Source organism: Lissotriton helveticus, chromosome 5_1 (genome assembly GCF_964261635.1).
Source record: "Lissotriton helveticus chromosome 5_1, aLisHel1.1, whole genome shotgun sequence".
In the NCBI taxonomy this organism is placed as follows: domain Eukaryota; kingdom Metazoa; phylum Chordata; class Amphibia; order Caudata; family Salamandridae; genus Lissotriton; species Lissotriton helveticus.
Window position 1 is genome coordinate 2,047,122,661 of NC_136065.1, and position 25,166 is coordinate 2,047,147,826.

The 25,166-nt window shown below is 46.5% G+C and overlaps 1 protein-coding gene across 2 annotated transcripts in view; it reads left to right on the plus strand.

The window, feature by feature from the left end:
• LOC144756256 (N-acetyllactosaminide alpha-1,3-galactosyltransferase-like) overlaps positions 1–25,166 on the plus strand; it is a 210,012-nt gene that overhangs the window by 84,972 nt on the left and 99,874 nt on the right. The window contains exon 2 of one of the 2 annotated variants that reach the window (XM_078645896.1): positions 12,952–13,067. In XM_078645896.1, the coding sequence (XP_078502022.1) occupies positions 12,973–13,067 (95 nt within the window). In that variant the 5' untranslated portion in view covers positions 12,952–12,972. The remainder of the gene's footprint in view (positions 1–12,951; positions 13,068–25,166) is intronic. The other variant, XM_078645897.1, reaches the window with a different exon arrangement.

Consider the following 25,166-nt stretch of genomic DNA (forward strand, 5'->3'; position numbering starts at 1 on the left):
AAGGTCCTCCGCCCATTTATTAGCCCGGGGCGGTTGTGCGGCTCCCCAGAGCTGAGCTATATTTCGCTTAGCTACTATATATGCAAGCGTCACCCACTGTTTCTGATACGCATTCAGATCTGTAGGCTCCCACACGTTCAACAGACACCTCTGGGCTTCTGGTCTTATCTCTACTCCCATAACATCCCCCAGCTCAACGTGAATCTTCGTCAAATACAACTGTATCTCAACACAATGCCAGAGAGTATGCATTAAGGTACCCGTTTCCCCACACTGTCTCTTGCACTCTCCATTCGCAGCCCTTCCCATTCGTAACAGACGAGGTCCAGTGATATAGGATCTATGTAATATCTTCAATTGCACCAGTCGGAGCCGCATTGGGATGGCGACCACCTTTGGAGAGGAAGCTGCCTCCGTCCAGTCCTCATCGTTAAGTTCTAAACCATCCGCACTCCATTGGGCTTTAACCCGTGCCAATGGGTTCTCCATGTTATTGACAAATTTTCTGTATATCAAGGAGATGGTTTTCTCTGGAATAAGTCTATCCAGTACTCGGTCCTCGAGAGGCGAAGCCTCCGGGAGAACTGTACCCCAGGGGATGTGTGTGGTAAGGGCATGTCTCACTTGCCGATATCGATAATATTAATTATCGTGTAAACTATACTGCTTTTGGAGGGAGTCCAAGGTATGCACTGTGTCTTTCCCCCACATATCTTTTATCTGGGCAATTCCGATTAAATCCCACCCATCGAACCCCTTGGATTTCCACAGACTACCCAGCTTTTCAGAATTTAGCAGAGGAGTAGCTAGCGTCAGTTTGCCATCCCACCCAAGACCTCTATTGGCTGTGTGCCACACCTGGACTGCATGCGCGGTCGGACCAGTCAACGGAAACCTCCCAGGCCTGGAATACAGAGCTCTCTCCAGCATACCACCCGGGGCCTGACCCCGGTCCATGGCATAGCCTGGATCCCCGGGGAGTCCATAAATAACATGATTCACTGCGGCCAGTTGTGAGGCCCAATAGTACTTTCGTAAATCTGGAAGTCCGATCCCGCCGTCATACCACGGGAGAGTCAGTTTATTGAACGCTATACGGGCCCTACCGTCCCACAGGAGCTGCCTCTGAAGAGTCTCTATCTCCCTAAAATATGCTGCCGGCACTGGGTCCATCGAGTTCTGCAAGACGTACAAAAACCGAGGCAAAGCCATCATCTTGAAGAGCCTCGCCCTCCCAAGCAGGGAGAGCGGAAGAGTTTTCCAGCGCTCCACATCTTTCTTGCACCTGTTCAGCGGAGTAGCATGGTTATTGGCATATCTTAACTGTCGGTTTAGCGTGATAAATATACCCAGGTGTTTGAATCCAACCGTCTCAATAAGAACAGGGCACAACTGCGGAACCACCGGCGGGTCGCCCACCAAAACAAAAAGCACCGACTTAGCCCAGTTTATAGCCAGTCCCGAATATCTACCAAAAATGGCAAGCACATCGAGAAAGTTACGGAAAGAACACTCCGGGTCGATGAGGTAAAGTAGAACGTCGTCAGCGCAAAGCGAGATCTTATCTTGCCAGTCCGGCGACCATCGTAAGCCCCGTATCGATCTGTCCAATCTGACCCAAGCCGCCAAGGGCTCCATGGCAATTGCAAAAAGCAACGGCGACAACGGGCATCCCTGCCTCGTGCCTCTGCCCAGAGAAAAGTCACCGGACTTACAATTATTAACAAGCACTCTGGCCAGTGGCTTAGCATACAGCAAGCGCACCCAAGCAACAAACTCACTTCCCAAGCCTATCTTTGCCAACACCCAAATAAATATTGCCACTCCACTCTATCAAAGGCCATGGTGGCATCTAAAGATACCAACACTGTCGGCTCCTGGATCTGCGGGGAGCCACCTAGGATGCCATGCAGTCGACGCAAATTCCGCGCCGTGTTGTGACGAGGCATGAAACCAAATTGATCCGGATGGATAAGGTTCGTAATTACCTTAACCAGCCTTGTGGCCAGGAGTTTCGCCAAAATTTTAGGTTCTGCGTTGAGAAGTGATATGGGCCTATAAGATGAGCACTATGTTTTAGGCTTACCAACTTTATGTATGACCACAATATTGGCCACGCGTTGGTCGTACGGAGGTTCACCTTTCTCCTTGATTTCCAGGGACATGGCTCGGATGTATGGGGCGAACCTACCCGCATTCAATTTATACAGCTCGATCAGTATCCCGTTAGGGCCCGTCGCCCTACCGGACTTTATCTGCCTGATCGCTTGAGTTACTTCATCATCTGTGAACGCGGAGTCGAGGTAACTCCTATCGTCCTCAGACAAACTCGGCATTACAATGTCCCTGACCATTGTGCTATTCTCAGCTTCCGTAAATTCACTACCAGTCAAGATCTTCCTGTAGTACTCAGAAAACTTATTTGCCACTGCCTGGGGATCCGTGATACTACAGGAATCCAGCCCCTCCAGTTCAGGCACCAGCAATCCCCATGCTCGAGCCATGCAATCAATTTACCGGCTTTATCGCCGTGCTCATATTTACGACTCAGGACTGCGTTATTATGGGCCACTGCTCTATCTCTAACGAGATTCCTATATTCCTCCTGTCGGAGCCTCAGCAAGTGAAGCTCCTCAGGAGTATGTGACTACGCCAGCCTCCCCTCCAACAGAATGACCTCCGTCTCCTTCTGGGCCACATCCGCCTGTAGCTTCTTCTTCTTGCCTCACCTCTCGCAACTGTTTTATACGATTCCCAGAGGGACTGCGCAGAGTCCACAACCCCTCGTTCTCTGGGAAATAACGGTCTGTCATCCGGAGCACCTCCTTTTTTAATAGCTGGGTCTTTTAACTGTCAGGCACTGATGGGTGCAACCCTCCCCACTGCAGGTTGATCAAGGGCAAGTCAGATCCATAGTGGAGAATGGTCATAAATGCCCCTCCCAAGAGACTTCACCTCATGGAGCATAGTCCCCATCGCTGCAGGTAACAAAATTTTATCTATCCTAGATAAGCTACCGTGAGCTGCCGAAATATGGGTGTACTGCGGCAGCGTTGGGTTATGTACCCGCCAACTATCAACCAACCCCAGCGTGTCTAAGAATTCCGGGAGCCATCTCTGCGTTGGCCTGAGTGGCCGCGGTGGGCTGCGGTCTACCTCCCCATCCAAAACAGCATTAAGTCGCCACCCAGGACTATGCCACCGAAGGGCAGCGTAAGAAAGACAGCACTCGGATCACGGAAGGTCTAAGCCTTGAGACCTGGTGGCACACATACAGACAGAAAGGTTACAGTCTTGCCCCCTACCTGCCCTGAGACACCCGCATATCTGCCCCTTTGGTCCACCCAGGTAGCCAGCACAGGCAGAGGAAAGGAGTTTTTAACCAAGACACAGACTCCCCGAGAGCTAGTAGTAAATCCAGCATGCACCGCCAGCTTATACCCCCCTTTATGGAGGGCCATGCATCTATTACCGACCAAGTGCATCTCCTGCAACAAAACCACGTCCAGGGAGTGCCGTCTAATAAGGTGGCTGACCATCCCTCTCTTAATCTTATCACCCAGACCATAACATTCCAACTCAGCAATCTTATCCCTGATCCTTGACTACTCTGCGCCATTCAACCCATGCATAAAATGTATGACTACAATGGTACCACCCCACTCAAAAAAATAAAAAAAAGGAAGAACAAAAGAAGAACCACAATTACAAAAAAACACACCCATCCCGACTCCCTCCACCCTGCACCCCTGCTCACGGCATTTGCCTACCCCCAACTCGCAGCGTGCCTGTCGCCCCACACTTAAATTGTTAACTATCTAAATATAGATCCGAGGAGGAAGCCCAAGCCCTGCATCCCCGCACCCGCCAACAGGAGAATTATCTTGCGCCTGAAGTTAAATATGCAGGATGAAGTAACAAGCAGCGCTCCCCCTCGAAAGCCTAAACTATCATCCCCACTGCAGCGATCATCATTCCTGTTCCTGAACACCATGTCCATCTCGGCCGCCCCCCCTCCGGGGGGTCCTCCCGGGGGGAGAGACTCTCCAGCCAGTCCCAAGCAATTTCTGGGTTGTCAAAGAACTAAGCTTTCTCCGCCACTTCGACTCGCAGCTTGGCCGGGTACAACATGGCATACTTAAATCCCCTGTCTCTGAGCCGCTTCTTGACTCTGGTGAAGCTCTGCCGCTGTCTCTGGACTGCCTGGGTAAAGTCTGGAAAGAAGGTGAGTGTAGAATTCTCGTACCTCAGGGGGCCCCCGGATTGGGAGGCCTGCAGGATAGCGTCCCTATCCCTGAAGTTGAGTGCCCTCGCGATCATTGGACGCGGCGGAACCCCCGGCCTGGGCCGTCCTCCCGGAATTCTATGAGCTCGCTCTATCGTGAAAAAGTTACTCAACCCTTTCGGCTTCAGATTGTTGAGGATAACGTCCTCGACAAAGAGATCCGAGGTCAGACCTTCCGCTTTCTCCAGGACGCCAATTATTCGTATGTTGTTCCTCCGAGCCCGCCCTTCGTAATCGTCCAGCTTGCGGCTCACCGAGTCACTGGCAGCTTTGAGTGCACGAACCTCCCGCTGCAGCTCCGAGACATCATCGGTCAAGCTCGCGGTTTGAATATCGAGCGATTTGACCTTCTCACTAGTTTTGGTGAGATCAGCGCAAATCAGATTGACCTCAATGGACACAGTGTCCAGCTTATGGTCCAGTGCCGCCATCTGTTGCCCCAAGGAGGTCTTGACACCCTTAATAGCGGCCATCACATCCTGCAGCATGGGCTCTGATGCCATTTCAACAGATTCTCTATTACTCCCCAACTGCTGCCCCAACCTGGTGGGGGAGGCCCTGGGCAACGTATATCGATCCAACTTGTTAGATTGGATTGGTCGGTACCCCCTAGACAACCTGGGCTGCGGCTTGTCGCCCTCCGACTGGGCCGCCATTTGAAGAGAGTACGTAGAGGGTCGCCGACTCCTGACCAATGGAATGAGATGAAATTCTGATCAACGACACCACCACCGTGACCACTGATGCCCCCCCCTCCAGCCCCCACTGGATAAATCAAGAGGCACTCTACCAACAGTCCAGGTAGGTATCCCAGGTTATTCAGCCACTACGCCATCCACAGGGTCAACCCACCCTCAGGCTGCAATACAGAAGGGAGGGGTGGTATCTGCCAACAGTCCGGCAGCGTAAAGGGCATCCAGCACCAGAACCCAGCCGGTAATCTCCAGTCTCACCTGGTCAAACGGGGCACCACCAAGGACACCAAGCACCCCAACACGGTCCTCGGAAGTCCAGAAGGCGCCAGCAACCCGCACCTCAGGTCCCGCAAGAGATCTCCGCTATCAGATGGCAGTTCGGGTCGCTCCCCGACAATCCGCTGCACCCCCAGCACTGTAAGAACCTGCCAGGCCAGCCAAGCGGGCGACAAAAGCGGTCAGGGGGCCCCAGTCCGCAAATATGGGCCACTATTATGTGCAAGAGTGCACCCCCAATGTCACTCCAGCTCGCCGCTGCACACGACCAGGTCCAGGCAACAGCTGGGCCCCCAACACAATGCGGCCCCGAACTCCCCATAAACACCAGGCGGGGGAGGGGGAGGCAAGCAGTCCGATATCCGGGCACAACAGTCCGCCGGCAGCTCCCACTACACAGAGGATCAAGGGGGCCCCACGATCATCGGGTTCCCAGACCTCGTCACTGCAGATAAGGCCAGCCGGGGGAGGAAGACACGCCTCCGGGCCGCCACTTGGCCTCCAACAATCACGTCAACGCGACCGGAGCCCCGTCATAGGCACACAGGGGTCTCCGGTCAGAATTGGATGCGGGACGCGACGCGACCGGGAGCTTCCGGTCCGCGCCGCGCCGCCGATGTTAATGGCGGACGTCACTTCACCCGAGTCCCCCGGCGTCTGTGGTGGCGGAGGCCCAGGATCCACGGGAGCAGCACTCCCGTTTACTGCCACGCCCCGGGCCCGGAGCAATACCGCTGGACTCCGCCTGTTCTCCGATGGGACAACACTCCAAAGGCGCTGAAGGATATTGCCAGGATCATAGAGGGCGAGGCGCAGGGCACCAAGAGCTACTGGCCTATGCGGCCATTTTGGGTGCCCGCATAGCTCCGCATCTCTGTTGCAGCTTTTTTAAACACAAATAACATGCATTGTCATTTACCATGCCAAAAGCTCAAAATCTCGCAATAGTGAGACCTATTACATTGCAATGCGTGTTTTGTTTGTTTTCAGCCTGCCATGCGCGATTTCACTTTCACACAATGGCGGACAGCAGCAAGTCCTCATTCCTCTTCCCGCAGCCTCAGCCACCCTTTGCAAGAGCCAGGCGGGCAGCTGCTCGGCATGAATGCGCAGTGTGCAAACTATATCTTTTATGCCCTTTCTTCGTCTCACAACAGCCTCGGTTTAACCGGAATTGGCTGAAGACAGAAAGCAGCTTCCCCGCGTCCCCTCTTAAACACAACAAAACCTTGGTTACTTTGTGTCTGTTGTACTTTTTAGGTCGAGCTGGTGTAGCAGTGTGAAGCACTGCGTCCAGCAAAGCATCTTTTGTCGTCCACTTTCTGGGAATGTGAGACAGGGGATGTGCACGCGCAGGCTATTCCCCCATGTGAGCACGCACGTTCACTCACACGCCGTGCACATCTCCTGTTCCATATTGCCAGGAAGCGGATAACACACACACACGCACGCACACACCCCCCTCCCACCCCACTCACGGGCTCATGTGCACACACACAGCCCCCCCCCACCCCACTCACCGGGTCTATCGGCCTCCTCTTGTCCCGCGGTGGTGGCGGCTGCACGGGCTTGGTAGGCGGCGGGGGCAGGAACCGGCAATGTGCCTCGAGCCCCCTCCGTTTCTCTCCCCAGACTCCTGGTGGCAGCGGTCCTGGCCCAGCAGCAGGCGGGGCTCTCCCTTAGCTTGGGAGGGGAGCCCCGCTGGTTTTGTGCACATTGGACTTGTTACAAACATCACGTTTTCTGCCCAGCGGGACAGTTTGCGCACTCTCAGAAGGGAGCCACCGGTCATACCATCGCTGTAAAGGTGTGAGCCAATGAAAGGACGCTTGCGGTTCAAACCTCGTTTTCGAACCCAATCTGACCTGTCACAGTTGAGCTAACGCGCTGTCATCGAGGGTAGAAACTCACATTGTGAAAATAAAAACGCATGTTGGCTGGGGTCCTAGTGGCGTTTGGTCGAAAGAGTCATGACGGCCGGGGTCTGGTGGCAGCGAATCCCCCCTCCCCCATCTCTGGCCTCTCGGATTTTATTTCTTATTAATAAAAGGAAAAACATAGAGGCATAGAGAAAAAAGGAAACAATTATTCAAAGAGGACAGATTAAATGATAGGCTAAACTTATTACAAATGTCTTTTTTTTATCTTGTTTAAGGTGGGTCAGTGCGTTAAAACTGTTGTTGCAGAGATTGTTAGCTGGAAGATCTCGAGTTATAATCGAATAACTTTCTTCAGTGAGCAAAAAACTCACTGAAAACATCTGCATGTAACATGGCATCATTTTCAATTCTTGCATGTTTTAAATCAATTTTTCGTTATTTAAGTTTGATAAAACTGTGTTCAGCTGAATAGTGACAAATCCTCATTACCGAGTGTCAAAAATGTTAATGTGTATAGTGTGCTACATATAGGATTGTAATTGTAATTACACACCGGTTGACGCACCTGGCATTCCTATAAACTACAGGTTGTTAACAATACAGATAGCTTAGCTCAAAAACACTTCAATCTCTCTTTAACTTTTGGAAACTTGTGAAGTGACCATGGATTGTGCCATTGCTTGTTGCAGAATCTCATAATCTGGATGAAAGTTTTCATCTCTGCTTCATTTGACCTCTAACAGCTACTTGGACACAATATATTAGTGATTTCCCTTGAAATTAGCCGTTTTAGACAGGACTATTCCCACCTAAATACTGCAACTTCTCCTGCTGAAGTGAAATCAAAGAGTGTGAACCCGCTAATGTGTCCAAGTGGCACCACGGAGATGCAGGTCACTTTTGGGGAGAGTCTTGGGACTGGCTCAGAAATAGCTGCCAGAATCCGGCTGGTTCCCACTCAATTCCAGCACCTGAATAAAAGGAATATTACTACTAATAATGGGATATGAGCGCAACCATCATTACTCAGCGCCTCACTGCCATCTTCATCACAGAGATTGGATCCCCACATCCTAGTGTAGCCTTCTCGGAAATTCAACATGATTCCATACTACTGTTATCCTCAAGTCCTTCTCACACCACACACCACCCAGTGCATAACTTGTAAAAAAAAAAACAGAAGTGCAGGGGCCGAACTTTTTTTTTATGAGCCGACTGCTCATACTAGTGAATGCTGTGAGCTTCCGAATATCACTGTTGGCTAGTTTTCATTCAACCTTATGCCTCCATATTCCACCACCATACACCTCCTATATTTTTTATCTCACTCTTGTAAGTTCTTTATCCTTGCCTTCACTGTTTGTCAATGCTTTCCTTTAATTTCCCCCTTCTTTCTCCCTTTCATTGCATTTTCCCATTTCCCGGGGTTCAAGTACGATAATGAAAATGAAGAGCACTTCTCAAAAATAAATGTTGGTGGACAAATTAAGCACTAACCCATCCCCAACACTGGACTGTACATTTAAACCAATGGAGACAGTGCTGTTAGCTGCTTCTCTGATCTCAGTTGTAATTCCTCATTCTAAGTCCTCTAGACAGTGCTGCAGCTGCTTCCATCATCTCAATATTAATTCCTCATTTTTAGTCCTCTATGCAGTGCTGCTAGGTGCTTCTCTGGTCCCGTTGGTAATTTCTCATTCTAAATCATCTAGACAGTGCTGCTAGCAGCTTCACCGGTCCTGTCGGTAATTCCTCGTCTCCTCTAGGAAGTGCTGCAACTGTGTCTCTGGTCACAGTGGTAATTCCTCATTCTAAGCCTTCCACGCAGTACTACTAGTTGCTACTCTGGTCTCCTCGGAAATTCCTCCATTCAAAGTCCTCTAGGCAGTGCTGCAGCTGTATCTCTGGTCACAGTGTTAATTCCCCATTCTTAATACTCTAGGTAGTGTTGCAACTGCATCTCTGTTCCCAATGGTACGTCCTCATTCGTACTCCTCGAGGCAGTGCTGCTGGCTGCATCTCTGGTCCTAGTGGTATTTCCTGATTTTTAGTCCTCTAGACAGTGTTACAGCAGCTTCTCTCGTCCAAAGCTAGTGGTAATTCCTGACAGAGATGCTTCTCTGGTACCAGTGATAATTCCTCATTCTAAGCTCTCTAGGCACTGATGCAGCAGTGACTCTGGTCACAGTGGTAATTCCTCATTCTTAGTTCTCTAGGCAGTGCTGCTAGCTGCTTCTCTGGTCCTAGTGATAATTCCTCATTCTAAATCCTCTAGACAGTGCTGCTACTCTGGTCCTACTGATAATTTCTCAGTCTACTTCTTCCAGACAGTGCTGCTAGCTGCCACTCTTGTTCAGTCAGTTATTCCTCATTGTAAATCTTCCAGACAGTGCTGCTAGCTGCTTTTCTGGTCCAGTTGGTAATTCCTCATTCTAAGTACTCGTGAACAAACAAATCCAAACGGTTCTGGCTGACCACGGCGTCGTGGCCCAGCTACGGTGTCAGGAAGACCCGCAAACAGTACCTTTTAGAAATGCAGTGTGTCAGCGACCTCTCGATGAGCTTACGAAAGCACAGCGTCCGCAGGCGTCGGTTCCGGAGTTCGGTGCGGGAGTCGTCGGGGACTTTAAAGTGACACGCGTTGCAGATCAAACTCCTCTCGGTTGAAGTCAGGAGCGCTGGTGTCGGCAGGCGTCTGGTGCTGCGGAGCAAAGTGCAACGGAGCGGCGTGCGGTGCCCTCAGGCGTCAGATGGCGTCGTCGGTGAGACCTGGGTCGCGATGCAAAGTGAATGCGGTGCTCGTCGCAGTCCTGGCAGGTCGCGGTGCAATCAGCGTCGCCGTCAGTGCTGGAGCGCAGTCGTCTGGAGTCGATAGCGCCGGCAACGGTAGTCCAAGGCTGTGGTGCGGGATGAGGGCTGTGCATTGTGTAACTTTACGAGCGTTGCCCTCGAACCACGGTGCAAGCAGCGACGTCGATTTTCGGGGACGCGAGCAGCGTCGTCTGGAAGGGCAAGGCGTCGTCGTGAAGTGAGGCTGTGTTGAATGCGGTGCCCACAGGTCACGGTGCGAGCAGCGGCTTGGCGTCGTCAGCTGGCATCATCGATGAGACTAGGGTCGTGGTGCGGTGTTGTGGGGGTGCCCTCTGCGGTGCCTTCAGGACACGGAGTCAGCATCATAGACGGCGTTGGATTGCTTTTTCTTCTGTTGCAGCACAAAACACACAGTCCCCAGTGCTGAGGGCAGAAGATCTTGAAGTCTTTGCTGTTCCTGAGACTTCTTGAATGGGGGCAAGCTCTACCTCAAGCCCTTGGAGAAACTCATAAAAGTAGATTGCAGAAAATTCAGCCCAGTCCTTTTACTGCCCAAGACAGAAGCAGCCACTGCAGGCCAACATAGCAAAGCACACAGCAAAGTGGTAGTTCCTCCTCACAACTTCTCCGGCCCTTCTTCTTGGCAGTCTTCTAGATCCAAAAGAGTTCTAAAGTTCAGGAGTCTGGGTCCCGATATTTATATCCCAAAATCCTTTGATCTCTTAGGCAGAGAGTGTCTGTGCCCAGCAAGAACCAGTTCTGCCTTCTCTGGTGTGACTTCCTGGCAGGAGGTGGAGACCACATGGCCAGAGGAAGACCAGGCCCTTTGAGGTGCAAGGAAATCTCCTCCCCTTCCCCAATGGCAGCCCAGGTCTATTCAGTCCTTTCCTGATCCACCTAGACTGTCTGGAGCCACTTCTCCTCAGCCTTCTGTCATCCAAAACCCAGACAGGCAATCCACATTCCAGCAGAGGCACACAGGATGACTGAGCAATACAATTCCTACTTTCTAAAAGTGGTATTTTCAAACACAGAATGTAAAAATCACCTTCACTAAAAGATGCATCTTTAGATTCAGAGTTCAGGCATACTAAACTTTATTTTCCTACCTAATTTACCCAGGCCAGTTATGTTTATAAGATATTATAAACAAACTCCCCATTCTGTCCTATGGTGAAGAGGTAGCCTTACAATAGCGAAAAATTAAATTGGCCGTAATTCACTATCAGGACATGCAACACACACGTCCTACCTTTCACATACACTGCACCCGGACCACAGGAGTACTTTGGGACTACCTTAGGGGTTGCTGACATGTAAGATGTAAGAAAAGGGAAGGTGAGGGACTGGCAAGTGTGTGCACTGGCCAAGTCCACCTGGCAATTACACACTGCGTCCAGACTCCGCAATGGCGGGTCTGAGTTTCCTTTTCAGGGCTACTCACGTGGGTAGCACAATCATTGCTGCCGGCCCACTAGTCGCATTTGATTCACTCGCCTTGGCACACTCAGTGCACTTTACTAGGGACTAACAAGTAAATCAAATATCCAATCATGGAAACATCAATCCATAACACAATTTACCACAGGAGCACTTGCACTTGACCACTGATCAGCAGTGAGAACAGTGCGCAGAAACACGATGCCAGCAAAAACAGAGTCAAAACCTGGAGGTCAGAAAGCAAAAACTCAGGGGAAACAAATAATGGCAAGTCTAACAGCTACTCATCCCAATGTTGAGTGTCAGAGCTCTTTACATCACACACACACACTGTCTATCTCTCTCTCTCTATATACAGAAACAATGAATGGGATACCGTTACATGTTCCATACAAGAAATATGAGATGGGAAAGCAGGCTAATGTGTATATGCATATGTTCACCATGTTTTGTAATCTCCAATTAAACCCAAATAATGAAAATGTTTGCTCGCAACTGCTAAATATTATACAAAGAAAAGAGCATAAACCTACTGTGATGGTTAGTCGGGTGAGGTCTGCGTCACTTGTAGAATGTGAAATGCCTCATGTCGTGTCATGAGTCCCATGTTAGAATGTGCTTGTGTAGGGGTTTGAAGTGGCAGTTGAGCTGGCTGAGGCTTTTATGCTGCCTGCTGCGCAGTCCCTGTGCGAGTCAATAAACCAATGATCTAACCCTTTGCATGTATTTGACTGGTCCTTCCTTACTACAAATATGATGGCAACGCCTGGCAGGTGACTGCAGAACTCACGAGACCATCCGGCGTCCGTGCAGTGTCGCATTGCTTTTAGCGGGAGCAGAGGGGGCAAATGTGAAGGAAGTTCAGAGGGCAGTGGCGGTAAAGAGGGCAGGGAGCAGAGGGGACAGTGATTGTAAAGAGAGAACAGAGGGGGAGAATGTGAGAAGGGAAAGGGAGTAGTGAGGAGGGCAGTGGCTGTAAAGAGGCGCAAGAAGCAGAAGGCCCAAGACAGCCGGCCAAACAGTCATGCACACTTTAGAGGGTGCTCTCCACTCCTCCCTCTGCTCTGCAACCGGCACTGCCCCACCGGTACCTTTACAGCACACAACAATAGTGAAAAATAAAATGATAATAACATTGTTATTATCATTTTATTTTTCTTGTGGGGGCGTCTCTCCTCCACCCGAGAGGAGGACCCGCCAAAGGATAGTGACTGTAAAGAGGGGACAGTGAGCAGAAGGGGCAGTGAGGGAACAGCAGGGGAAGGGAACAGTGAGGACAGTAGAGAGGGGGCAGTGTGTGACAGAGGTGGAAGGGAGCAGAGAGGTCAGTGACTGTAAAGAGGGGGCAGTGGGTGATTAGACGGGGAAGGGGGCAGTTAGGGCAGCAAGGTCGAACTTTCATTACATAATTCTTCCAGGAGCACCTTCATCCAATCCAAGATGGCCGCCATGGCTTGTGATGTAGCATTGTTTGCAGCCCCGCCCCTTTGAAGATGCCACTCTAGTATTAAAAATAATGATGAGGAAGATGATGCTACATTAACAGCCATTTTGCTTTCTCCAGTAGGTCTTCTATCCGTGTGAAATGCTTTCCCGTTCCCATAAGAAGATCATCCTGCTTCTCTTCTTCATCTGCTTCGTTCCTGTGTTTTTCTTCATTAGTCACCTGCTTCGCCCAATGTAAGTATTTTATCTCAGAGGTGGATCAACCTGCAGAGCATGTGGGAGATTTTCCTTACAGTACTGTGTCTCTGAAAGGAAGAAGGACCAGGACAGAGTGAGTTTCATACTGGATGCTCCACCCTTTCCAATCCCAACATGCATTTCATGTTCCGTGGCATCGACCTGTCTTTGAAACATTAGTAATGTGAGAATACATTCCTCCTAGTAACATGATATTTAATGTTAGCTGGACACCCCCAGCAGCTCACCAACATCTAAATTCTCTGGATGATCCGATTACCAAAATATATGTGTTAAAGACTAGACCCTCTCCACACATAACAGAGTGGAAGGGGAGCCGTTCCAGCTCCACATGCTGCCCATACTCTTAAATCCAGTATTCCCTTTTACTAGGATTATAATTCTAGCTAGAGTGCAGATATCCTCTCAAGATAGATGTGTCCGTATACATGCAAATACATATTTTATTTTAGTCATAGCAAAAAGGAAATAAATATTGAGAAAAAAATTGAATCTATATACAACAATAAATGTATGCATGTGGCATCACACACACACACACACACACACACACACACACACACATATATATATATATATATCCATATATATATCCATATATATATATATATATATATTCACTGAAAAAACCATAGGTTTCACACCAGTTATAGTTAGCTGAACATTTTACTCATACAAAACCATTGAAATTCCCACGTTATAGTTAGTTGGACTCACTATAACTCGCGCGCCTGCAATCCACTGCTGATGATGTCACATATTACATCATTCATGACATGGTCAGTGACATCACTGATGACATCCCAAATGACATCACTGATGACATCTCAAATGACATCACTGATGACATCATCCAGTGACTGTGTGTTTCTGTAAAGTTTAAATATGTTTTACATATTCAAGAATGAGTTGGTGTGTGACTGACTATGAGTGACTGATTAAATGTGTCTTACTGAATGCATGGGTTAGTGACTAAACTGTCTGAATGTGTGCATCAGTATGTCTGTTGTTGTGTAAGCTGCTGCATGTGTTGATCAATAGCTATATGAGTGGCTATATGGGTTATTGATTGGTTGCCCAAGTATTTGTATGTGAGACGGAGTGTGTGTATGGGTGGTAGGAGGTGTGTGACTCTGTGCATAGATGTGTGAGCAGTTGATTCACTAGATGTATGGGTTCAAGAGTGCATGAGGAAACCGCTGTATGGGCGGTTGACTGTGTGCATGGCTGTGTTGGTGAGTGAATGGATATCTCAGTGCTACATGTCCAAGTAAGTACATATGTAAAACACAGTGCATGTGAGAGTTGGCATATATAAATGACTATACATGAGACCCAGTGATTGTGTGAGTGGCTGTATGGATCAATGTGTACTTGTATCAGTGATTGTATGAGAGTAAGTATGTGTTAGTATATGTTTGTATAATTGAGGTGTTGTCTGTATAACTGTATAGCCCAGGAAATAGGAGTGTGATTGATTCTTTGGATGACTGTCTAGATGTGTGAGTAACTCCATGGATGAGTGGCAGTGTGTGAGTGTCTGTATAGGTGTATGAGTGCATATGATAGTGTTGTATTGATGAGTGTCTGTATGTATGAGTGATTGTATGGGTGAATGAGTAGATGTGTGTGTAGACCTAGGAATCAGTGAGTGCGTATGTAGTAACTGGTATTGGTGTGTCAATGGTTTCAGGAATGGTAGTTTGTATTTAACAAAGGGTGTATCAAAGGTTAGATTAGAGTGTGAGGAGGTGCATCGTATTATCACATGAATGATGTCATCAGTGATGTCATTTGAGATGTCATCAGTGATGTCATCAGTGATGTCATGAATGATGTAATATGTGACGTCATCAGCAGTGGATTGCGGGCGCGCGAGTTATAGTGAGTCAAACTAACTATAACGTGGGAATTTCAATGGTTTTGTATGAGTAAAATGTTCAGCTAACTATAACTGGTGTGAAACCTATGGTTTTTTCAGTGAATTTCAAAGGTTTTTTTAAATGCTAATTCCTAACTATAACGATTGTGAAACCTATGTTTTTTTTAGTGAATTTCAAAGGTTTTTTAAATGCTAATTCCTAACTATAACAATTGTGAAACCTATGTTTTTTTCAGTGAATTTCAAAGGTTTTTAAACGGTAATTCCTTGCTATCGAGTTTGTAACCTCCGATTTTTAAAGTGAATTATCAATTTGTTTTAGCAGCTGTTTTAATAACTATTAATTATTATTATTTATTTTTTCTAAAATTATTTTTTCAATTTATTTTTCATGTTTTTTTTTAATCATTTTGTCTCGGAGCGCTCAGGGTGCGCGCACCGGTAAGCTCACCTGAGAGCGCAGCGAGAGTGCTATTCCTGCGTGCGGAAAAAAAAAAGTTTGCATTTAAAGTAAAAAATAATGCAAGACATTTAGTGGCATACTTATAAAAGTAGTATTTTTGATTTAAAATACCCGTATTTTAACTTTAAACGTATTTCCGAAAAGCTAGCAAAACGTCATTTAGGCGCACCACGTAAGCGCCTCCGGAAGCGCCTACGTTCGTGCCGCGTAAGCGCCCCCGGAAGCGCTCCGGTGCGCGCAGCGTAAGCGCGTCAAGTCATGTGACTTTAAAATAACACTTTTCATTGGTTGTTAACAGTTTTTTTCTACCTAATGAAAACCCCACCCATTTCCTTCACTACCTCTTTCACTTTGGAGAGAGCAAGACCTATTCTCTTCTGCTCTTCAATTCAGTGGAAAGAATGGCTGCAAGACCACCAAGCAGCAGGAGGACTCTGATGAGTTTCTTCAAGAGGACCCTCCTCAGCCAAAGATGAAGGAGCACTTTATCTGGAATTTTTTTACTATTCCAACAGGAGAGAAAAAGGTTAATGCTCCAAAGGTGGAGTGCAAAATTTGCCAAACTGTTCTTTCACGGGGTGATCCTAGAAGAAAATATAGTTTGGGAAATTCAACAATGATTAGGCATGTGCAAAGGAGGCCTCCCCAGAACAATGCCCAGGAGAGTGTCAGGGACCTGGCACGTAATCCCCCCAAAGATGGTGCCTCAACTTTCACCGGTGGACTAACAACATCCGTGAGAGGAAGACCAGTGGAGTTAATTCCCAATATTCAACCTGTTTTTACGGACATCACAATTAAGTGTAAGCAGTGTGATGAACTACTTTGTTACGGAGAGCAGAGTATTCTGCTAATTGTACGTAAAAGGGAAGAACATCGCTGCCCTCCTCAGCCCTAATTTTTCACCTTTTTTTTGCTCCTGTTGAGCAGTTTGGCATTCCCTATTTTTTTTGTTCTGAAAAAAATACCCAAAAAGTTTAAAAACGTTCGAAAAAATAATAAAAAAAATAAAACCTAAAAAAGAAGAAAAAAACTGTTCTTTTTAGAACTACCTCCAATTCTCCAAAAAGAGTTGTATTCTTTACAAATTCAAAAGGAGTGAGTGAAGTGGAGTGCAGTGAGAGAGGAAAGGAAAATGAGTGAGGGTGCAAAGAAAGGGACGAGAGGGGAAGTGAAGTGAAGTAGGGGGACTGAAAGAAGGTGAGTGTGGGAGGTGAGTGAGGGGAAGGGGAGTGAATATGGGGAATGAGGATAAGTGAGGAAAGCGGAGTAAGGGAACGGGGGTGAGGAAGGGTAAGAGAAGAGCAGTGAGGTTGAAGAAAGAGTGGTGTTAGAGAGTGGATAAAGGCAAGTGAGCTTGAAACAAGGGGAGTGAGGGAGTGAGGAGACAGAGACAGAGGAAGTGAAGGAAAGAGTGAGGGAAGAGGACTGAGTGAGGGAGCAAAGAAAGATATGTGAGGGAGTGTGGCTGATAGGGAGTGAGTGTAACAGAAGAGGAGTGAGAGACTAAGAGGATGGAGAGAATGGGGGTAACAGAGAGAGAGTGACGGAAGGGGAGTGAGTAAGTAAGAGGACAGAGGGATTGAGAGAAGGAGTTTTTGAAGTGGAGTAAGGAGAGTAACAGTGGGGAAAAGAGTGAAGGAACAATGGAAGGGAATAGACAAAAAGGGAAGTAAAACAGGAGAGCTGAAAGAAAGTGAGTGTCGGAGTGTGGCTGAGGTTTAGGGAGTGAGCGTGACAGAAGAGGAGTGAGAGACTAAGAGGACGCAGAGAATGAGGCTAACAGAGAGAGAATGAGAGAAGGGGAGTGTAGAAGTAAGAGGACAGAGGGAGTAAGAGAAGGAGTTAGTGAAGTGGATTAAGGAGAGTAAGGGAAGGGAAAAGGAGCGAAGGAAGGGAAGAGAGAGGAAGGGAAGTAAAACAGGAGATCTGAAAGAAAGTGAGTGAGGGAGTGTGTCTGAGTTATAGGGAGTGAGCGTGACAGAAGAGGAGTGAGAGACTAAGAGGATGGAGAGAATGTTGCTAAGGGAGAGAGAATGAGGAAAGGGGAGTGTAGAAATAAGAGGACAGAGGGAGTAAGAGAAGGAGTTAATGAAGTGGATTAAGGAGAGTAAGGGAAGGGAAAAGAGTGAAGGATCGAAGGAAGGGAAGAGAAAGTAGGAGAAATGAAGGAGAAGATCTGAAAGAAGGTGAGTGAGGGAGGGGAGTGAGGAAAAGGGGAGTAAACATGGGGATTGAGAATAAGTGAGGGAAGCGCAGTAAGGGAACGGGGTGTGGGTGGGTGAGAGAAGAGTAGTGAGGTTAAGGAAAATAGTGTTGAGAAACTATATTTTGTACGTCAAACTTACCTTATAAGTAATGTAAACTTACTTACATATTTTCAGTAAATTTAATATCTGTGGAAGAGAAAAAAAAGTAAGTTATAATATTTATAATATATATTTCACAATACAAGAGAGAAAGCAGGAGATTAAAAGTCATAAAAGGGTAGTAAGAGATAAAGTAGGAGTGAAGAACTCAGAAAGGAAAACAAAGGAATGGTGAAGGTCAGACAGAGTGAAAAATAAATAGAAGGAGAGCAAATTACTAAGAGGATAATGACATGGATACATTCAATGACAGAGAACAAGAGAAGGAGAGGGAAATAAAGTGAAATTAAGTAAGATACTAAAGGAATGTGCATTAGGAAAACTAAAGAAAGAAAGGGGAGTAAAGAAAGGAGAGTGAGTGACAGGGAAGCAGGAGTGAGTGATGGTGGATTCATGACATTGAGGGATGGAAGGTGAGTGAGGGTGAATGTAGGGTCGTAAGACAGTGAGGGGACAATGGGAATGAGGGTAACAGAAATGGAGTGAGGGAAGACAAGTGAGAATATGAGAGAATAGAGGGAGTGAGAAAAATATTGAGTAAAGGGGAATTAGGTGAGTGAGGGAAGGGGAATGACTGAGGGAGCAAAGGAAGGAAAGAAGGGGAAGAGAAGTGAAGCAAAGAGACTGGGAAAAGGTGAGTGCTTGAGGAGAAAAAGAGGAAGGGGAGTTAAGGATGATGAATGAGGATAACTGAGGGAACCGGAGTTAGGGAACAAGGATGTGAGAGTGAGTGAAGAGCAGTGAGTTTGAAGAAAGAGGGAAGATAGAGAGAGGATAAAGGCAAGTGAGCATGAGACAAGGGAAGTGAAGGAGTGAGGACATAGAGGTAGTGAAAGAAAGAGAGACAGAAAGGGACTGAGTGAGAGAGCAAAGAAAGGTAAGTGAGAGAGTGTGGGTGAGTTATAGGGAGTGAGCGAGACAAAAGAGAAGTGAGAGACTGAAGGGACGGAGAAGGTAAGGCTAAAGATTACTTGTGTCATTTACCCCTGAGGCGGAAGCCGGGGGCTGCTAAACTCGGTGGGCACTTTATCTTATGGCGCTCATTTTAAAAAACGAATTTCCTCCTGTTTAGAGCATTTTGCACACGCTCTTTTTAAATTGTATTTTATTGTGTTTATAATTCGTGCCTACATTAATTGCCTATTTGCACTAAAAGACACTGCTCCTACCTGCACTCACTCCCCGCACAGCCGATTTGACGCTGGTGCGAGCGTTGGGTGGACGCCATTTTGGGTGAGGAAGGGGTAGCGCGCTAGTTGGGGCTGCCTCCCACCCTCCTCTCCTCCTTAAATGAATACCAATCCCCGGCGGCGCGCCAAAGGCAAGCCCGTCTGCGCCCGTTATCGCCAAGACATCGCCTCTCACCTGTCCCCCTGGCCAAGTTCCACGGGAAACTCGCCATTATGCTAGGGAGCTCCTACTTGCCCTGAACCCTGACCAGACCTGTGATGTGCTATCAGGCCACCTTGGACAGACACGCTTATATTGTAAATCCTGTGATTTCGCAACACCTAGTCCCTGCCTACCTGGGCGCAGGCCAGGCTTGCCTAAACAAACTCTTCTTACTGTTCTCCAACTAAATGTTAGGTCTCTCGCAAAACACTACTTAGTGGTAAACACACTCCTCCTTGATGAGAACCCTGACATTCTTTTTTTTTATGTGAAACATGGCTTCGTGATGACATGACTAGTCTACCGAATCTTACGTTGCCAGACGGCTATTTGATCAAGACTTTAAATAGAGACGCTAGGGGTGGCGGCATAGCAGTCATCTATAAAAATCAATATATTTGCTCCTTTATTAAGGAAGATATCTGGGGTTGCGAAAGCGCTCGATTTAAGATCACTATAGGCCCACACTTTGTTTTTTCAGGGCTGTATATCTATCGCCCCCATGGACCTGCTTCTAAGTTCATTGAAGCTTTCCTTGAGGTGGCCAACTCTTTGGTTGTGGGTTCGGCTAACTTCACAATATTAGGAGATCTAAACCTCCATTTTGATCTGACTCATGACCTTACCATCAAAAACCTCCTGGCAGATCTTGCGGCCTTACAGCTAGACTCTTTAATCCAGACTGCCACGCACTCGGCTGGGCATGTATTAGACCCTGTCTTTACTAATATCCCGGAGGTTAGGACAGATGTGCCCAAACCTATGGGATGGACAGATCACTACTTAGCCAAATTTACCATGACGGTCAGGGAAATGTTCAACAAGGATGAGCCAATCCGGCGCTTCACGAGGCCTTGGCATAAACTCAAAACCAATGACCTCCACTCTATTCTAGGAGCATTCCATTGTGAGGCAAATAGAGACATCAATATGGCATACGACGCCTTCCATGACTGGATTACCAGAGGATTAGATGCCCTTATTCCAGCTAAATGGACTAAGGGGCGCAGATCCCCCTCCAACCCATGGTATAATGATACTTTGAGATCCATGCGGAAAGACTGTAAGAAGACTGAGCGAATCTGGAGAAGGGACTACAAAGACAGGGATAAAGCACTATATTTGGCCAAACAAAAAGTTTATCGCAAAGCTATTTGCTCCACGCGTGCCTCTTTCTACGCAGAAGAAATTAATTCCAGCCCTAACCCTACTAAATGTATTTTTAAATTGGTACAAGAACTCCAGAGTAGTAGAACCTCTGTCTCCACCATCACCTCCGCGCAGCAGTGCGAGGACCTTGCCATTTTTTTATAGAAAAAGTGCTAAAAATATACAGGTCATTCCCGCAGCACTCTTTTGACCCACCTAACCCCACTAATTCCAACACTGGTGACACCACGCTGACGTTTATACCAGAAATCTCGTACGATGACTTGACTAAACTCTGCAGGAAAGTCAAGTCTGGCTCTCATGCAGATCCCATGAGGCCGGCTCAATTCATTGAGTCATTAGTATACTTTCTACCTCCTCTGGCCTCTATACTCAATCTTTCTTTTTCTTCAGCTAGACTGTCTGGAAACAAGCATGGGTTTCCCCCATTATTAGAAAGCCCACTCTGGACCCCTCCAAACTAGAAAACTTCAGGCCCATTTCGCTGCTCCCATGGGTGTCTAAACTTGCGGAGGCCCATGTAAACAACATGCTGTCCCAATATATGCATCAAAATAATATCCTGGACACATCACAAAATGGGTTCAGGCCGGGACATAGTACTGAGTCTGCCCTACTGTCCACGACCGAACATCTCCGGAGAATTCTTGATGCCGGTCAGAGTGCTGCGCTGATTCTGTTAGATCTCAGCGCAGCCTTTGATACGGTCTCACATGACATTCTGTTACATCGTCTGGCGACAGTAGGGATTACCGGCTCTGCCCTGGAATGGTTCTGCTCATTCTTGAAGGACAGATCCTTCCGGGTGTCAGCTCCCCCGTATCTCTCCCAGTCCCATCCCATCGGCCAAGGAGTCCCTCAGGGCTCTGCACTTAGCCCATCCCTTTTTAATCTCTACGTGCAGCCACTTGCGGTAGTGGCTAAAGAGTGGGACCTTACGCTGGTGTCATATGCAGATGACACGCAGCTGGTCATCACTCTCACGAAGGGCCTTCCACTTCGGCCTCGACATTTAGGAGTGGGCTGGCTGCAGTAGCCCAGTGGATGACGGACAATTGCCTGCAGCTCAATGCAGGCAAGACGGAGGTGCTGCTTGTCGGGAAGAACACTAGCCATTGGAACGAGCACTGGTGGCCCTCTTCGTTGGGCACCATACCACCGCCTAAATCCCTGGTTAAAAACTTGGGAGTCTGGATAGACTCCTCGCTCAGCTTCCAGACCCACTCCAAAAAAGTGGCAGCCACCTCTGTGGGTCTGCTGAGGAGTCTTAACCCGATACTCAAATTCTTTGACTCTAAAGTCCGGCAACTCGTTGAACAATCTACGATCCTCTCTCGTTTGGACTACGCCAGTGTTTTATTTCTGGGCGCCAACAAAGCGGAAATAGCGCGATTGCAACGAGTTCAGAATTCGGCGGCAAGATCCTTGGTGGGTGCTTCCCCGCAGATGCTCTGTCAGAGCTACCATTCGAAAGCTGCATTGGCTCCCCATCAAATCTCGTATTCAGTTTAAAACCCTCACCCTGGCATTTAAGATCCTTAAATCCAGATGCCCAGAACTTCTGCGCCCGCTTCTGACACCTTATGTGCCACAGCGCAGTTTGAGCTCATTAGGCCAACCCCTAGTGACTGTACCCCGCACAAAGCTCTGCCGTATTGGCGGTCGCTCTTTCAGGGTTTTGGGAGCTAAGCTCTGGAACTCCTAGCCATTGAACATTCGCTCTTTGGAAAATCTGTCTGCCTTCCGGAAAGCAGTTAAGACCCATCTGTTCCCCCCTCTTTAGGATTTTCTATCCCTGTCCTTTCTCCTCTATTGGTATGGCACTTGTTGATCCTCAGCGCCGGGACGCCTCTTTGCTGGGGCAGCTGTTGCGCTTAACCAAAATGTTAACATAACATAACATAACATAAAAGAGAGGGACTGAGGGAAGGGGACTGAGGAAGTGAGAGGACAGAGGGAGTGACTTAAGGAGTGAGCGAATTTGAGTAAGGTGAGTAAAGGAAGAAGAATGAGTGAGGGAGCAAAGGAAAGAAAGAGAGGGGAAGGGAAGTGAAGAAGGGAGACAGAAAGAAGTTGAGTGTGGGAGGGAAGTTAGGGAAAGGGCAGTAAACATGAGGAATGAAAATAACTGAGGGAAGTGGAGTAAGGGAATGAGGGAAGTGGAGTAAGGGAACGGGGGTGAAGTAGACTGAAAGAAGGGCAGTGAGGTTGAGGAAAGAGGAGTGATAGAGGGTGGATAAAGGCGAGTGATTGTAAGAGAAGGGGACTAAGGGAGTGAGGACATAGAGGTAGTGAAGGAAAGAGGGAGAGAAAAGGACTGAGTAAGGGAGCAAAGAAAGGTAAGTGAGGGAGTGTGGGTGAGTTATAGGGAGTGAGCATGATGGAAGAGGAGTGAGAGAGTGAGGGGACCGAGAGAGTGAAGCTAAGAGAGAGGGAGTGAGGGAAGGGGAGTGAGGATGTGAGAGGACAGTGGGAGTGAAAGAAGGAGTGAGTGAAGTGGAGTAAAGTTAGTGAGAGAACGGGAATTATTCATGGAGCAAAGAAAGGAAAGAAGGGGAGGGGAGTGAAGTAGAGTGACTGAGAGCTGGAAAGTGGTGGATGGGAGAGAGGTAAAGGGCAGTGAAGAAATGGGGAATGAGGATAAGTGAGGGAAGTGGAATAAAGAAAGGGAGGTGAGGGAGAATGAGAGAAGACCAGTGAGGGTGAGTTAAGAGGAGTGATAGAGGGTTTTCAAAAGGTGAGTGAGCATAAGACAAGGGGATAATAATATATATCTGATAATACAAAATACAAAATAATTTGTACAACATATTATATGGTTTATTTTTGCTGTTCTCAGAATATATTGAATTTTACTTAAAACAGTGACTTCAATACTACTCATCATATGACAGCGGGCAAAAAAACCACAATCAAAATGATTGTGTTTAAAAAACCCATACAACGTTTCAATATATAATGTAAAATTTAGAAAAAACTTATCTTAAGTCACTTTTGATCCACGTACTTTTCCACGAGGCCAAATAGAATATGGAAAGTCCTTTTCTTTGGAAATTACTCAAGAGTATTCTTAATCTCCCATTTACCCGAGTTTCTGAAAGAAAAGCTCCAACATCTTTTACATTATGAAACATTAGTTTTATTTCCAATTCCTCGCTTACTTTTTATTAATATTTCCTACAATATTCACATCACACACTACATGATACACTTATTACCTCTATGACAACTACATGTTTTTTATTATCTTCATCACTCTCACTCGGAAAGTAATTTTGAACAACAAACTAAATTTTATTAACTGCTCCAATCTTCATAGGCCAATTACCTTCCGTAAAATTTCTGTTGTAAGAACACTAGCTAAGAATTTTGTAAGTCAGAAGGCAAACATTGTTTGAAAGTCAATTGAATATCATTACAGTTACTCTAGCCGTTTTGACATTTTAAATGAGCTGTGTAATGTCCTGATGTTGTTGAAGGACCATCATGGTAAATAATTGCTGCAGTTGTAAAGGTTCTTCCTGAAATTGATAATTGAGAAGCCACAAATTTGTTTATTAAAGTTGTCAATTTAGTTCTATCAGGTCTACATCTTTGGAACATTAAAATTATAATGTTGATAGCATTGCAGATTTACATCGAGTACAGACCATGTTTTGATTTGCTTCTCTAACTAGTTTATTAAAAGACACTGATTTGCAGTCTGGTAAAGTCAAATATATAAATCTTTCAGTGTCTATAGTAGTACTACTTGAAAAGGAGCAATTGTCGCAGTCAAGTTGCCATTTATAAGAAAGGCCAAAAAGATTTTCTACATCTACACCTTCATCTTGCAATACAACAAGCATATACATTAGAAATTCCTGACAATCTTGCTGAATATTCTGTGAAAATTGATTTAGACCAGAACATATGTCTAAAACATTTTGAATTTCAGAAACACTTTGTATTTTTGTTCGATCACTGCTACATTTCTCAAACACAGAATTCAACAAACAACAAAATCTTTGATCTCGATTTTCAGCAATCTGTTCTTGTACAGTTTGGAGAAAAAAACAACATTAACCACTACATTAGCATAGCAGTTGACACCAGAACTGTTTTCAAACTGAAAACCAACAACTTCTTTAACTGAATCCATTTCGTTTCTGCTCACAATTACTGGTTCATCTACTTTTTCTTTTTGCTACAACTTCACTACAATTTTTTTCATTTCTTCTTTTTCGGCCTACCACAGGCTTTTCAAATAGAGGATATTGAGGTAAATTTGGAGCATACTCTCTTCTTAACCTATTATATTCTTTTACACAATTTAGATCAGCACTAATCTTTGTCTCATCAAAATCAATCAAGTACAATCCAGATAAAGTTCCGACTCAAGATAAAGCAACATATGCCATACCCTCCTTGAACACAGAACTTCCAATATTCACCAAAGCACTATCTACACTTAAACCTTGAGATTTATGAATAGTCACTGCATATGCCAAAGAAACAGGAAACTGTTTTCTGCGGACATATAAATCTTTTACAAGCAAACATCGGGCAGGACAACAACTGATTTGTTGTACTTCTTCGATACCATCAAATTTAATTTTTATAAATTCAATTCCATCTCTATTTCGGTAATTCACAAAATCAACAACATGACCCATTGCTCCATTTACTAAACCTCTTTCCACATGCAAATTCCGTCGTAAAATGATACGACAATTTAAAGATGCATACAGGAGTCTTTTCCAAACCAGCAGTTTTAGATATTGTCTTCTCTAAAGAATCCAATTTTGATTTAAACTTTT